General features: G+C 39.5%; 1 protein-coding gene across 1 annotated transcript; it reads right to left on the bottom strand.

The window, feature by feature from the left end:
- On the bottom strand, nt 1-11,596 carry LOC116312424 (eukaryotic translation initiation factor 4E type 3-like). The gene is made up of 7 exons (XM_031729838.2): nt 11,294-11,596; nt 10,161-10,233; nt 3,200-3,294; nt 2,917-2,977; nt 2,764-2,830; nt 2,524-2,679; nt 1-2,133 (listed from the first exon to the last, which is right to left on the bottom strand). The coding sequence occupies exons 1-7, from the start codon at nt 11,476-11,478 to the stop codon at nt 2,087-2,089; spliced, it is 684 nt and encodes a 227-aa protein (XP_031585698.1). The 5' UTR covers nt 11,479-11,596; the 3' UTR covers nt 1-2,086.
- Between the last annotated feature and the right edge of the window lie 2,074 nt (nt 11,597-13,670).

Genomic DNA, 13,670 nt, shown 5'->3' with positions numbered 1-13,670 from the left:
AAATGTTGCAGTGTTTATTGCCAAAACATTTCATACATGTATTTAGACTGAGGGGTTCAGTGAACTTACAAGGAACTTTGCAGCAACTACTTGTGTTGTGAATGAGGTCATTTTAGATGGGTTGAGCCTTTCTGGTCTCTGAGAAAGTTTACTGAAAGCTACACGAGGTACGTTATACAGATTATATGTGGTAATGAGAATATCCTCTGCATCCTTTAGCCTCTTGTGATTTTGAGGCCTGCATCTTATTTCCAAACAGCAACAGCAAGTTGTTCTCTTCAGACGAAACTTTCACATCTAATTTAATCCCAGTATTAATGTTATCAGTAGCAAACTTGCTTCATGGAAGGTCCAAAAATTCATGACTGAAAAGCTGAGGTTATCAGTCATGTAATCACCATCAGTGAGTATTTAAAATCAGGTCTTACGATTACAAGGTGTGTCAGGACTAAAATCAATGCGCTGCCAGAATGAATTAGCACAAAGTGGCTGAGGATATGCAGAAGCTTTTAATACACCGAGACATTCCCCATGAAATAACATTAATTTCCTTTAACGGGCCTGTTATTGATGTTTGTATTGTGCAAAATGAAACGCCAGTGATAAGCACTTCATTTCTGGCTCCATTTTATTTACTTTGCCCGTATCGCTGCAAAATATGTTTACAAAGGACAAATTCTCCTCTCGTACCCATCAACCCGTCCAAAGTTGAACTATAAAAGTGGTGCTGACATACCAGAAGCATTTCAGTTACTGAAGCCCTTCACTGCAATAAAACCACAGCACGGGAACAGGGTTAGTGAAGGAAACTGATGAGACTCAGAAAAGGTTTGTGACAAAAAAATAAAAAATACAAATAAAAATGTATGACTGGGACAGAATTATGACCAGTATAAATGTAATTTTTTTTCATCGATGTCGTGATAACTGAAACTTGTCACATCTGCAGTTTTTTACTTATTCATACTTTTTCCTTTTACAAACGTTGCTAAATCTGGGAAAAGTGGGACCTTCAGTAACATTCTTTTAAGCAAATAATCCAGCCCCTTTCCCTCTGTGTGTGTGTGTGTGTGTGTGTGTGTGTGTGTGTGTGTGTGTGTGTGTGTGTTTTAATGGACACAGTCCAAGTAAGCAAACTACTAGATTTATTGGTAGGAGAAACAAGTAGAGACAAACACCAAAGAGCTGAGCACAAAAAAATGTGCCATGTATCTCCCCCAAACAATCTATGACTCCGTTTAAGAGAGTGGGGCGGGGGTGGGGTCTTTCAACACGTATGTTGAAAGAAGTGTCCAACAGGGTGTGGGCAGGAGCATTGTTAGAGGCACCTTAAAGGATAACGCTGTTAAAGAAAAAAAAAAAGAAAAAAAAAGCTAAAAATCACAAGCCAAATATACAGGCTCTGAATGTCATATCTGTGCTATATGACAGCTTTATAACTGGATAACATCATGATGGGAACTGGCAGCTATGTGCAATATCTTTGAAATGTTACCCTGATTTAAGTTTGATGTACACTTGATGAAGATTCAAGAAATCAACTGGGACATTCACCTCCATCCAAGTGGCAAATGTCCAGCTGAATACAAACGACACCTTCACCATTAAGATACAAGCTCCTTAAATGGTAGGAAAGTGCTTTGGCACCGAAAAAGCAGACTTGATTAAAACACGACATGAATGCATACGTCTAACATACACAACAGCTGAAACTAGCTAGGTTAAGTAGCTGCTACCTCTACCAGGAATAAAATCGCGAGGTCCACAGTCTGTGCACATGACGGGACCATGGTCGCAGTGCAGTTCAGTGTAGCAGGAAAGGCAAAAAACTGACGTGAAGTATTGAACTCGGGATGAGATTTACGCTGGATAAACATTCTCTCGAGAGTTTCGAGCTGTTAGGACCCACATTTAAATGAAACAAGGCATCAGTCATTAAAAGTTATAAAAATAGATTGATAACATTTCCTTGTTGAGAGCAAAATAATATCCTCGATTAGGTTGTGGACAGCGCCTTTACGCCAAGGCAGGAACAGAGTTCAGGTTAAAAAAAAAAAAAAGAAAAGGGGGGGGGGGGCAGTAGAATCTAATGTCTTGAGCGTCCTCCCTCAAAGGCATGATGCTCCATGTGAGCTGAAAGAGACATAAATCTAGATCACTACACACGCAGGAAACAGAACTCAGCTACAACTTATACACTGTCACTTAAATAGTGTAGCTCATTACTTTTTTGGCTACAAATATGTAACAGGCAGAGACAAGAACAGCCCATCTCAATGTGTTATGTGAAGCAGGTAAGAAGGCATATGGGGGGGAATTTGCTGCCTGATCAGCCTGCAGCCATGCACCCTTCTTAAATCATTCTGTGACATGCTTACGTGTTCTGGTTAGGTCCTTCAAATATGCATAGTTTACTTTTATTCTCTCATCTACCTCATACCATAAAGAGAGTACCTGCTTCCCTCTTTAAAGCTTTAGCGTGAATTCAAAAGTACAAGTGAAACAAAAAACAGGCATACTTACACTTATAAAAAACAGCTTTAAAAGATATGTACGGGAGCAGCTCATAAACCTTCCCCAAGATATTTGCTTCATTAGCGAGAGATGCGTCGCTATTCCACACCTGTACAACATCTTCCCGATCCCGGACGCTAACGCTGACGCCAACCACCTCATCATCTGTCGAGACAAAAAGAGAAGCGAGGTTAACAATAAATCCACTTTTGTGATTTTTTTTTTTTTTTTTTTAAGAACTAAACAAACCTGAGGCGCAGTAATCTGCAAACTGCTCTCCAATAGTAGCGAGTAACAATTCTTTCCAAACTGCAGACTGAAACAGGAAAAAGGCAGAAAAGCTCATGAGTAGTTCAGATTTGTTTACATGATGGCAGCAGATAATCAGAGGGCGGCACGTACAGTGTTTTCTTTTGGTATTTTCATCTTCCATACGCCTCCTTTTGCATTACTCTCTTCTTCCCTGTTATGTAAAAGATTAAAAAAACGTTACTGTGCAGCCTATTAAATAACAATGTGGAAAACTTTTATGACTGAATACTTAAATATAATCTTACATTCACTTTCATGGCTTTTTTGAATCAGGATCAGGTAGTATTATACAGCAGCTGCTGTATGAGAGATTTTTCATTTGCTCATCTCTGCACACCCGTGAATACTGGAATATTGACAGTTACAGACTCACCACAGCGGCCTCCGCTCTCCCCGCATTAAGTGATAGCTACATCTCAAAGGCAGGGCTGTGACTGGAGGGATGTTGTTGTATACACTCCAGAACATCTGCAAACAGAGAGAAGCAGTTCAATAATGGCTGCTCTTGTATTGGAGTTTTGTGCCTGACATAGAAATGGATATTTGGGAGCTTAAAAATTAAATAAATTTTGATCATGATATACATGGAAGGACTTTTTAATGTCAGTGTTCTCTGCTAGACAATCTAAGTCATATTTAAATTGAAATTGGCTTTAAACAAAGTATCTAATACTAAATTATTCACTAAAGCTATCAGCAGAATGAAGAAACAACTGTTATGACCTAATGTCCAAAACATCTCTGTCGATTTAAAGCATTAGTAGCATTTTACATTTTTGTGCATCTAACAAGAGGACTGGTTACAGAAAGGGAAACCAGTGAGTCCAGTAGGTTCCAGAGTAGATGTGGGAGGAAAGCAGAGGCAACCCTCTGAGTGAAGGCCTTGGAGAGCTATGTGCCTACATGCTAATGACTGGATGGCACAGTTGTGTGGTGGTCAGCAGTGTCGCATCAGAGCAACAAGTTCCTGGGTTTAAATCCACCAACACGCTGGGATCTGTGGAGTCTCCCTGTTCTCTCTATGCTAGTGCGGGTAGCCCCACAGTTTATACACATGCATATTGTTGGTGATTTGAATTTGGCCTTAGACTTAATGTGAGTATGAATTGTCATCCTTCTCAGTCCATCTGTGGCCTGTCCAGGGTGCGCTCATTCTGTAACAGCTGGGATGGGCTCCTCCCCCTGTGCAACTTTGAATTGGATAAGTGGAAGGAACTGGATGGATGCTGCATCTATATTTTGTATTATATAGATATCAGCTGGATTCAGAAACAGACGTGGATGCAATAGTAACTTCTATCATAAGACGGTGTAGTGAGTCAGTGTGGCTTTCAGTGCATACGCAGCCCAACGTGAAACACGAGAAACAGGTAAAATGTCAGAAACAGGTAAAATGTCAGTGGGACACCAAACAATGTCTGCACCTGGAAGGCAACCCATATCATAACAAGTACAAACTCCCAGAGGGGGAAGAAAACAAAACAAAAAAGTTGTAGCAGACTCCCACTGCTGGAGACAGCTCTTGGAGAGTAAAACGATAAAAGATGATGCTGTCATGTTACGCTTTATTAAGGCTATGCACTTGCTGTTAAGCTAATGGTGTGGTACAAAAATACAGAATATGTGCGTAGTTGCAGGTAGCTGCTTGATACATCTTTGCAAACAAAAAGAAAGATCCCACTTTCAGCATCAAGTAAAGTGGTTAACACATGCGACTTACAGTGGGATAATACTTCCATATTAAATCTGTGCTGTAGGGTTGTTGTAACTGCAAACCCTTCTGAAATCATATACCACAACTTATGTGTAGCGTAATATGCACCTCCATAGAAATGTAACTGCATGCTATATCAATGCAGTGCGCAATGCCTGTGTTTGGTACAGCTGACTTCTCTCTTGCATTTCTAGCTACTTTGTCTTTTGTCACAATTTTTATGATTAACTAGAAGAAAATTATCAACTCACGACTAATGTTTTGGAGGGAAAGCTGCAGAGCAACCAAGACACACCACACATGGGTATAAATGCTAGCACCAGTGTCAGCACCTGGCACCGGCTCTACACCGATTGAAACATCCCTGGTTCAAGAATCAGAGGAGACACAAACCCGGCCTCAGAGGCTCACATGTTAGTGTACTCCTAGAACTGGTCTGAAGCCTGGATACATACATCCGGTGCTGTAGGGACCCCAGCCCAAAGTACCTCAGCGTAAAAGCCACAAAGCACTCACAAAGCACTGAGTCACAGTGAAGTGTGCTCACATACAGTGATAAATGATTTAGCAGGCAGTAATAAATGAGTGGACATAAATGGACGGTTACCAGCTGAACAGCAAATCTTTTTGAAGTAACTACGTTTTCTTTTATTGTCCATTTGTTCTCTTTTTTATTTTTCAAATAAAACCGACTTAAATCAGAGAAAAAGGCTGTAGCTTTTTATTAATTAAAAAAAAAAAAGGACTGCACCACCTAAAAATCGTAACAAAGTCTGCATTTTATATACTAAAGGTTTCTAAGAAAACCCTGGCCCCTGGTGGTGAAAACTTAAATTTAGCTACCTTTGATTAAAATGAAAACTGTAAATGCTTAAATATGGTGAGCTGATTTCTTTATAGGCATGTCACCGCCCCACTCACTGATAAGAAATACAATAAGAGTCAGGTAAGCTGCTATTTTGTGCTCGACAAGGTTGAAAAAGGGGTGACAACTGATTTGCAAAAGGCACATTGGGAATGCTTCCAATTTAGCAAAGACCCTACAACACGGCCATCCAGATCTGTTCAAAGAATCCAAGTTGAGAGTTTCAGTTCACATTAGCAACATACAGAGTGCTATTGTCATCCCATTTGTGTTATCCCAAAATACTCTCTACCATTTTGTATGGTAAATGGTAAATGGCCTGTATTTATATAGCGCTTTACTAGTCCCTAAGGACCCCAAAGCGCTTTACATATCCAGACATCCACCCATTCACACACACATTCACACACTGGTGATGGCAAGCTACATAGTAGCCACAGCCACCCTGGGGCGCGCTGACAGAGGCGAGGCTGCCGAACACTGGCGCCACCGGGCCCTCTGACCACCACCAGTAGGCAACGGGTGAAGTGTCTTGCCCAAGGACACAACGACCGAGACTGTCCAAGCCGGGGCTCAAACCGGCAACCTTCTGATTACAAGGCGAACTCCCAACTCTTGAGCCACGATCGCCTGTATCAGACAGCAGACACTGCTATTGTGAAGTCAACTTCAGACCAAAGGTTAAATGTTAGCAATGTCTAATGTTATATAAATGTGTACGCTAATGGAATGAAATTAACAGTTAAACCTGATATTAGTGTCATGTCAACAAAATATAATATAACCATCATTATTACAGTTAATAATAAAAATAGTTATTATATAATAACAACTGTTGTTGTTGTTGTTGTTGTTGTTACTACTCCTCCTCCTCTTAACTATTTTTTAATATAGGAGATTACTTTTCCTGCATTTTTTTTTCTTTACTGTGGTAATAAATTGTGTTCAAGAAACATAAATATATTGGTATCAACTACTACATTTCTGGTATAGTGACATCCCTATTTCCTTTCTGCAATGCTACAAAAACAATTTCTCTCTCTCTCTTTGTTAATGACTTCACTGCAATTTACCGTTTATCATTTTAGCTACTATAAATGAAGCTGCATAGTTTCAATATTGATTTTTTGAAAGTGTGGACAGAAGAGAAAAAGAAAGAAAGCTCAGAAAATGTTTGATTTTTGTAACCAAAATCTAAATTACGGCTCCAATTCCAATAAGTTGGGACGCCGAGTGCTCAAATCTCCCTATGCTGATATGTTTAAAATGAGACATTTTACAGTTTCATGAAAACTATTAGCTCATTTTTAATTTGATGGCACCAACAAATCTCAAAGAATATGTAACCGGGGTAATAAAAGTAATTACAAAGTAACTGGTGCTAAAAAGGAACAGCTGGAGGAACATTTTGCAACAGTAACATGACATGACTCTTCAACAGCCGTCCCACCTTCTATCACAGTGATACCTGAAGCAATTACAGATGACAGCGTGTACTAGACCATAATTATTTCAAGGCCTTAGTGATACTATTTTTCAGCTTTAATTTATATTTGATATAATATACACATACACATGAATGCACCAAATCTACCTCATCCAGGAGACGACAGAGTGCAATTTGTGATACTTTATTTTGGTATTTCAAAAGAAATATGATTTTAATATGACATGAAGATACAATGAAACAGTTTATTTTTGACAGATGTACGCAGTTAAACTATTAAGAATGTTACAATGTATTAATTTAACTGATCAAACACACATACCCACACATGTGCAATAAGACTAAGTGCAATAATCTTTTCTGGCATCGTTGTATTTTTACTCAGTTGTATATAGCATTTGTATTCTATTTTTATCTTATTGTATATTTTATTCTACTGTATATAGTATTTTATTCTATTCTGTACAGTTGTGTACTGTATTTATTCTTATTGTATTCTAATTTTTGCTTCATAACTTTTCCACTGTCCACTTCCTGCTGTGACAAAACAAATTTCCCACGTGTGGAACTAATAAAGGTTATCTTATCTTATCTTATGTCTACAATGGAAACCAATGAAATAATTTTAAAAGACCTGTTTGTTTCCCTTGTGGATATTTGTTATCGCTCATTAATAAGACAAAGACATACATTTTTTTCTGATTACTTCGAATAGATGGAATAATTGACAGAAAACTTGATTACTAAAATAACCAATAGCTGCAGCCCTAATCCAGTCCTTTCACCAACTCAAAATATTTGATAAATAATAAAATGAAAAATGCAGAATTCCTAAATCACAAATGGGACAAAATCCTCTCCCAACACTTGCTAAAGGAAAAGTGGATGCTACACAGTGGTAAACATGACACTGTCACACCTTATTCTGAGACACGTGGCAGCCATTCAATTTAAACCTACCTTTAAAAATAAATCAATCAATCTATCTATCTATCTATCTATCTATCTATCTATCTATCTATCTATCTATCTATCTATCTATAGTACATTTTCTCAGTTTAAACATTTGACATGTTTTCTATGTTGTCCTATGAATAAAATGGGGGTTTATGAGATTTACAGTTTATGGCATTCTGCTTTTATTTGCATTTTCCACAGCTTGTGGGGGGAATTTGGGGAATAAATCAGGTCTTAGTTTGATAAGCAATTCCGACTGGATTTCTACAGACATGTTTCAGTCCACCTGCTCTGCCTGCCCAAATTGGGTTTCAAAGTGCCTTTCAAGTCCTTCACTATGCAGAGCACAGCGGCAGATCCAGAGTGACAGACATATTTAGCAGAATCCACGTTGCTACCAACAGAGCCCTGTGGAGGACAACATAGAGGACAACAGTCTGTAGGAAGAAACTGAAATAAATGATCTGCTGCCACTTTTGGAAGTGGCTTCTAAAGAGGCAAAGCTGGAGGAACCAACCAGAACAAGACAATTTATCAGGCCGTTTCACCAGCATAGCTACATGGACACCGATGCCAACATTGGAACGGCAAATTACGCAGACAGGTTTGTGACGTCGGGCTTTACATTTTGATCTGATCACTTGCAAATATAGAAAAGGCACACTGATTGCAATTCATATCATCCCTTCCTCTTTAAATGGGTGGGCTGCCCAGGCATTCTAATATCCGCCATGTATTTGGAGGCTTACTGGCCAGGTTGTTGCTGCGGTAAGACTTCGATATCATCCAGCTGCTTGTGTCTCTCCCTTTCTGGCGGTCTCTGGCTACAGTAGTGCTTTTAGCTCTGGAGATCCAGTGAGCTGCAGGGTTACTAGCCACAGCTTGTAGCTGGTGAACAACTGATTCATGTGACACAAAGCCAAACAAACTAACTTGAGTTGCGACTTCATGACTCCTCGTGGTGAACGACAGAGGGACAAGCACACGCTAACAAACTTGCAGTGAAGACAAAACTCAATGGGAAAAATGAGACAACAGGGGAGAGCAAATAAACAGAGTTCACATTATTAAAATGGAGCAATAATCATAATAATTATATTAATAATGGCAGACACTGATAACACTAATGTGGTAAAAATAGAACCCTTGCTCTCAGTTTATTTTTATTTTTTTAAATGGGTCAATTTTTCCATCTTCAGTTACACAGAGATCTCATTGTGTCATAGATTGCCTTGGACTGCGTTGCAGAAGTGCTGTTCTGTGATATCATCGTTAGCACAGGCAACCTAATGCTTTTGTGTATTGTGAGCATCTCTACGATTTCAAATAATAAAACCAAACAGTCCGTCCTAAAAATCTAATTTAAGAAACAAATCTGATTCGCCTGAACAAAGCTTCACACCACTGCAGCTGTAATTAATGGCAACGCATTCTGCACGCTGCTTGAATTTCCACACACAAAACTCCAGAATGAGCCCGGCTGTATCACACTTTGTTGCTTTTTCCAGCTGCTTGATTCAAAATCCATTGAACTATACAATCGTAAAGCCTGATTTAGGCTTCTGCGGGGAATCTTTGTAGAGCCTTCGATGTCATCTACACAAGTTGCCCCATTCCGATGGTCTCAGCAGCCTCCCTCCAGGAATTTGCAGACATTTATGAGTGCTTAATTGACACTATGATTATTATTCTTTATGCTAAGACAATGACTGTTACTTCTCTCACTGAAAAACTGCAGCAAAAAAGTTGCCAGAAATTTATAAAGGCAATCCACAGCATTGATCAGGTCGACAGTGGCTGTGGGCTGCGTTGATGTGTACCTTCTATAAAGAGGTACATGTCAGGTTATGCTGTAGGGTTTCAGATGGGTTTGCAGTTATGACTTAAGGCGTAGATTCTCTACTAAAGTGTAAATCATCAATAAGCCTCATACAATAAGTTTAATACAATAAAACAACACCTTGCACGCTGATATTCCTGATAAAAATAACACAGCGTCTTCTCTTCATTTACAAAAGAAGCCTTCATATCAAAGCACAGTAACAGACACGAACATGAGCAGCAGCTACCATCAGTCACTTTAGTGATATTAATAAACAATAAGTTTGCACATACAAGTAAAAAGAAAAAAAACGTTAGTATAACACAGACAGCTGAAATGCACTTCATAAAAGCTGTCAGTTAACTTTGCACTGCACTTCTAATGTTTTGCACCCACCGTGGCTCTGACCTGCTCGCTCCCTTACATCACACAAACTCTTCTCAAATGGCTCTGACTTTTAGCCGAGTCACGCACTTGATCTCTTTGCTCCTAAGATGAAAAAACTCTTTAAGCCGGCACCAGATCTCACCTGAACAGTTTGAACTGTGTAGATCTTCTTCAAGTTGGACTCACATTCTGCTGCTGTGGTGCCAGGCAGTGACCTGCAGGAACACATGAAACAACTTAATGTCACACCAAAAACAATACAGTACGTTTAACAGGGAAATAATGGTAATATTTAAAAAGCTGACACCAGATATGCTTGATGCAGCCGCTGTTATTATAAAGTACTGCTGAATAAGTTTCACTTGCTTGACTTTACAGACAGAAAGACTGAGTAACATGTTACAGAGCTTTGTTAGAAAAAGAACATAAAAAAAGGATAAATGAAAAATTGAAACACTATAAAAAAGACCCTTTTAATATGCGCATAAAGTCCAATATATACGTTGATAACATACAAACGCATATTTTAGCAGGTAACTATTGTATGTGTGTATTGTTTTGATAATCTGGGTGTCCTTTAAAAGTTTCATTCTTTTATATAAAACTCCTTCCAGCAAATACATAAGCTAAAAGAGTTATTATTCAAATAAATAAATACATAAATAAATGAATAAATCAACAATAACCAGCAAAGTATCCATGATAAACATGGGATATTCCCATGACCTCATAAAAAAGAAGCCATGCGATGTTTATGGCTGCATTTAATGACGGCTTAGGACGAAACTGCACCGAGTAAGGGTTCCTATGTAGCAAAGCCTTGCAATAAAAGACGCAGATTAGCTGCACTTAGCCGTTTGTGAAAACAACGACAGATGAGCCTGGGCTCTTTAAAGGCGTCGAGGTTTTAAAGAAAAGTGCAACAACTATCAGTTTCACCCCAAACCCTCCCTTCTTTGCTCCCCCCCTGCTGAGAGAAGCAAATCCAAGTAACTTCTACTGCACGTCTGAATGGCTAAAACCTGCCAAGGCGAACTTGTCCTGTGGACTGTGAGTGACTGTCAGGACCCGGGAACACAACAAGGTCGCGTTAGATGCGAACACTTCTCCCGCTATATTTTGCTGCGGGAGGCCTCCGGGAAAGCTGTGGCCTTACAATGATACCCCTCTCCCCACCACCCCCTCTTCATCTTTTCTCTTTTCTTTCTTTGTTTGTGCTCGTGCCGGGCTCAGAGCTCAAAGACAACGCGGAAGAAGACGCAGTAATATCACTACCTGTCCAGCCAAAACGTCCAAGGCGAGTGCAGAGGCAGCGTCGCCGTGTCTTCTTCTCGGTGTTTCTTTGTGATGTTTTCCAACTCTTTCTCGTCGATGTCTATGTTGTTTTCGGAGGAAACCGTCTGGCCGCTCAGGGCGCCGCGGTCCATCTGGACGTCCGTCTGACCCGCAGGAACCGCCATTTCACCAGGCTCGGAACTAAAGTCGTACGTTGTCCCTGTATGAAAGGGCTAGATAAAAACACCCGGTTCGCCTTTATCTGCACTTACAGAAACACACTACCGCTTTTCCGCCCACCGACTGCTGACGTCTCTGCGTCACTGGGCAGAAACGTCGCCGTTGGTCCACCCGGCAGATGAGGGGAAAAAAGGATGAGAGCTCACTCGGCATCATTTTCGGGTGGCCCAAATATCTAAATGGTGATCACGGAAGTACAAGGGGCATATTAATAATCTAATATTAGTTTGCATCACAGGAAGGCAAAAATATATTTTTGCGATAATTGTATAACAGGGACAATTACAACTTTTGTCTACAGGGACATGGCTATGCTCAGTAAATGTATTAAACCTACCTATTATGGTCATTTGAAGTTGGTTGATCAATCAAATAACGATAGTATAGATACCAACGCTGGCATTCAGGGGCGGATCTACAGGGGGCGGGGGGGCAACTGCCTCCTTGAATCAATACTTTGTTTCTATTCTCTAAAGATGTTTTTATGCTAGCCTTGCAATGTCACATTATGTGTCATGTGCTGTAGCCTACTATGAAAAATTTCTGAACCTGTGTTGACTGTCACGTCTATTTTATTTATAGCCTACAGCACATTTAAAAAACAGAAGTGCTTCACGGACAGGCACATTTACATTCTAGGTCTCCAAAAAAAAAAAAAAAAACAGTTTAAAAACAAACCCTATATTTATTTTTATAAATTAGCTAATTATTGTAGAAAGTCAAGACACGTTGATTTAGTGGTCATTAAAATATGTTCAGAATGTGCAAATTGATGATGATTCGTCTCATAAATCATAATCTGCTCTTCCCTACATAAGCTGCATTCATAGGTTAAAAGTATCAGCCGCTGTATGTACTTGGTGTCGGCTCAATACCAAACTTTGCACACCATTAATGCTCATTTCCAGTTCCATATTTTTGTTGTTGGACTTTTCTACAATAGCTTTGCATGATTCACATTCCAAAATACAGCTTCTCACTTCATCAAAAACAAACCTTTCTACTCATTTCTAACCCAGCCCTCTCCTTGAGCCGACTCTTTTTCTGATTGGCTGCCCCTCACAAACAGAACATTTGAATCTGGCTTCAGTGTTCACATTCAAAACTGCGTGCTTGAGATATTAAGGACTTCACTTCTCATTGGTATCATACAGAGCCAAGAGTAGGAAAAGAAATCTGTCTAAAAGACTGATTGCGCAGAGCCTTGCTGTATCTATTTATAACAAACATTGGATTGTTGCACCAAGTACTGATGAAGGGTGTCTACTACAACAGGAAACAGTGATTCCAAGAAATCTGTTCTATATTTTTCAAGTAAGGCATCTTTTTATTTCACTATCTTTGGTCCAAAGCCTCTTGTTGCCTGTTTTTAGGACACTTTGGTTAGGGAAATATTCAAGTTCAGAAATGTCAGCGCAAAGACTTAAATGAGGTCAAGACAGATGTACATATAATTACAGGCTGTTTTGTTTTGCCAAGGTTTTATACTATTTCCACTTTGGGCATTTACTCAGCAGATCTCGGCTGAGCAGCCACTGGATCACTAAGTTTAAACTTTCCACCATAGCAAACCAGTGCTAAACCTGGACAGCTCAAATCTAACAACCAAATATAACAGTTTTAGGCACAAAATTACTTCTACAAATATGAAATTAGCACTTTCTCACTGTTTTACAATCTGTATGATCCTATAACATGGATCTAATCAAGATTAAAAAAAGTACCACCTTTATTGTATCTTTATTCCACTGAGATGGAACCATGTGGATGATCCAGGGGTTTTTATGGGATTTATAATATTTGTATTGCTTGCCTGAACATCCCTCTTTAATTATTCCTTTGGACTTGACTGCACGAATCCCCTAACAAACCAAATATTTGTCTTTACGATAGCTTTGAGGGCTTAAAAGCTGGAGCTCTTATGCTCATTGAACTCAGCATGCAGCCGGTTGGTTGCAAGGCACGCTGGAAAATCACTGCAGCACGAGCAGCAGGTGTAGTCTAGTCACATGTTAGCTTTAATTAAAAATACACAACCCCTGCTGAGATGGATTTGACTATTCAGTATTTTAGTATGGCCCTTCTAAATGTTCCATTTGGTATGCCTGTGCTGGCTTTTCTTTTTCATGAAGGGTCA

This window comes from Oreochromis aureus, linkage group 5 (assembly GCF_013358895.1).
Source record: "Oreochromis aureus strain Israel breed Guangdong linkage group 5, ZZ_aureus, whole genome shotgun sequence".
NCBI classification, from domain to species: Eukaryota; Metazoa; Chordata; class Actinopteri; order Cichliformes; family Cichlidae; genus Oreochromis; species Oreochromis aureus.
This window is presented reverse-complemented; position numbering and strand designations above follow the sequence as displayed.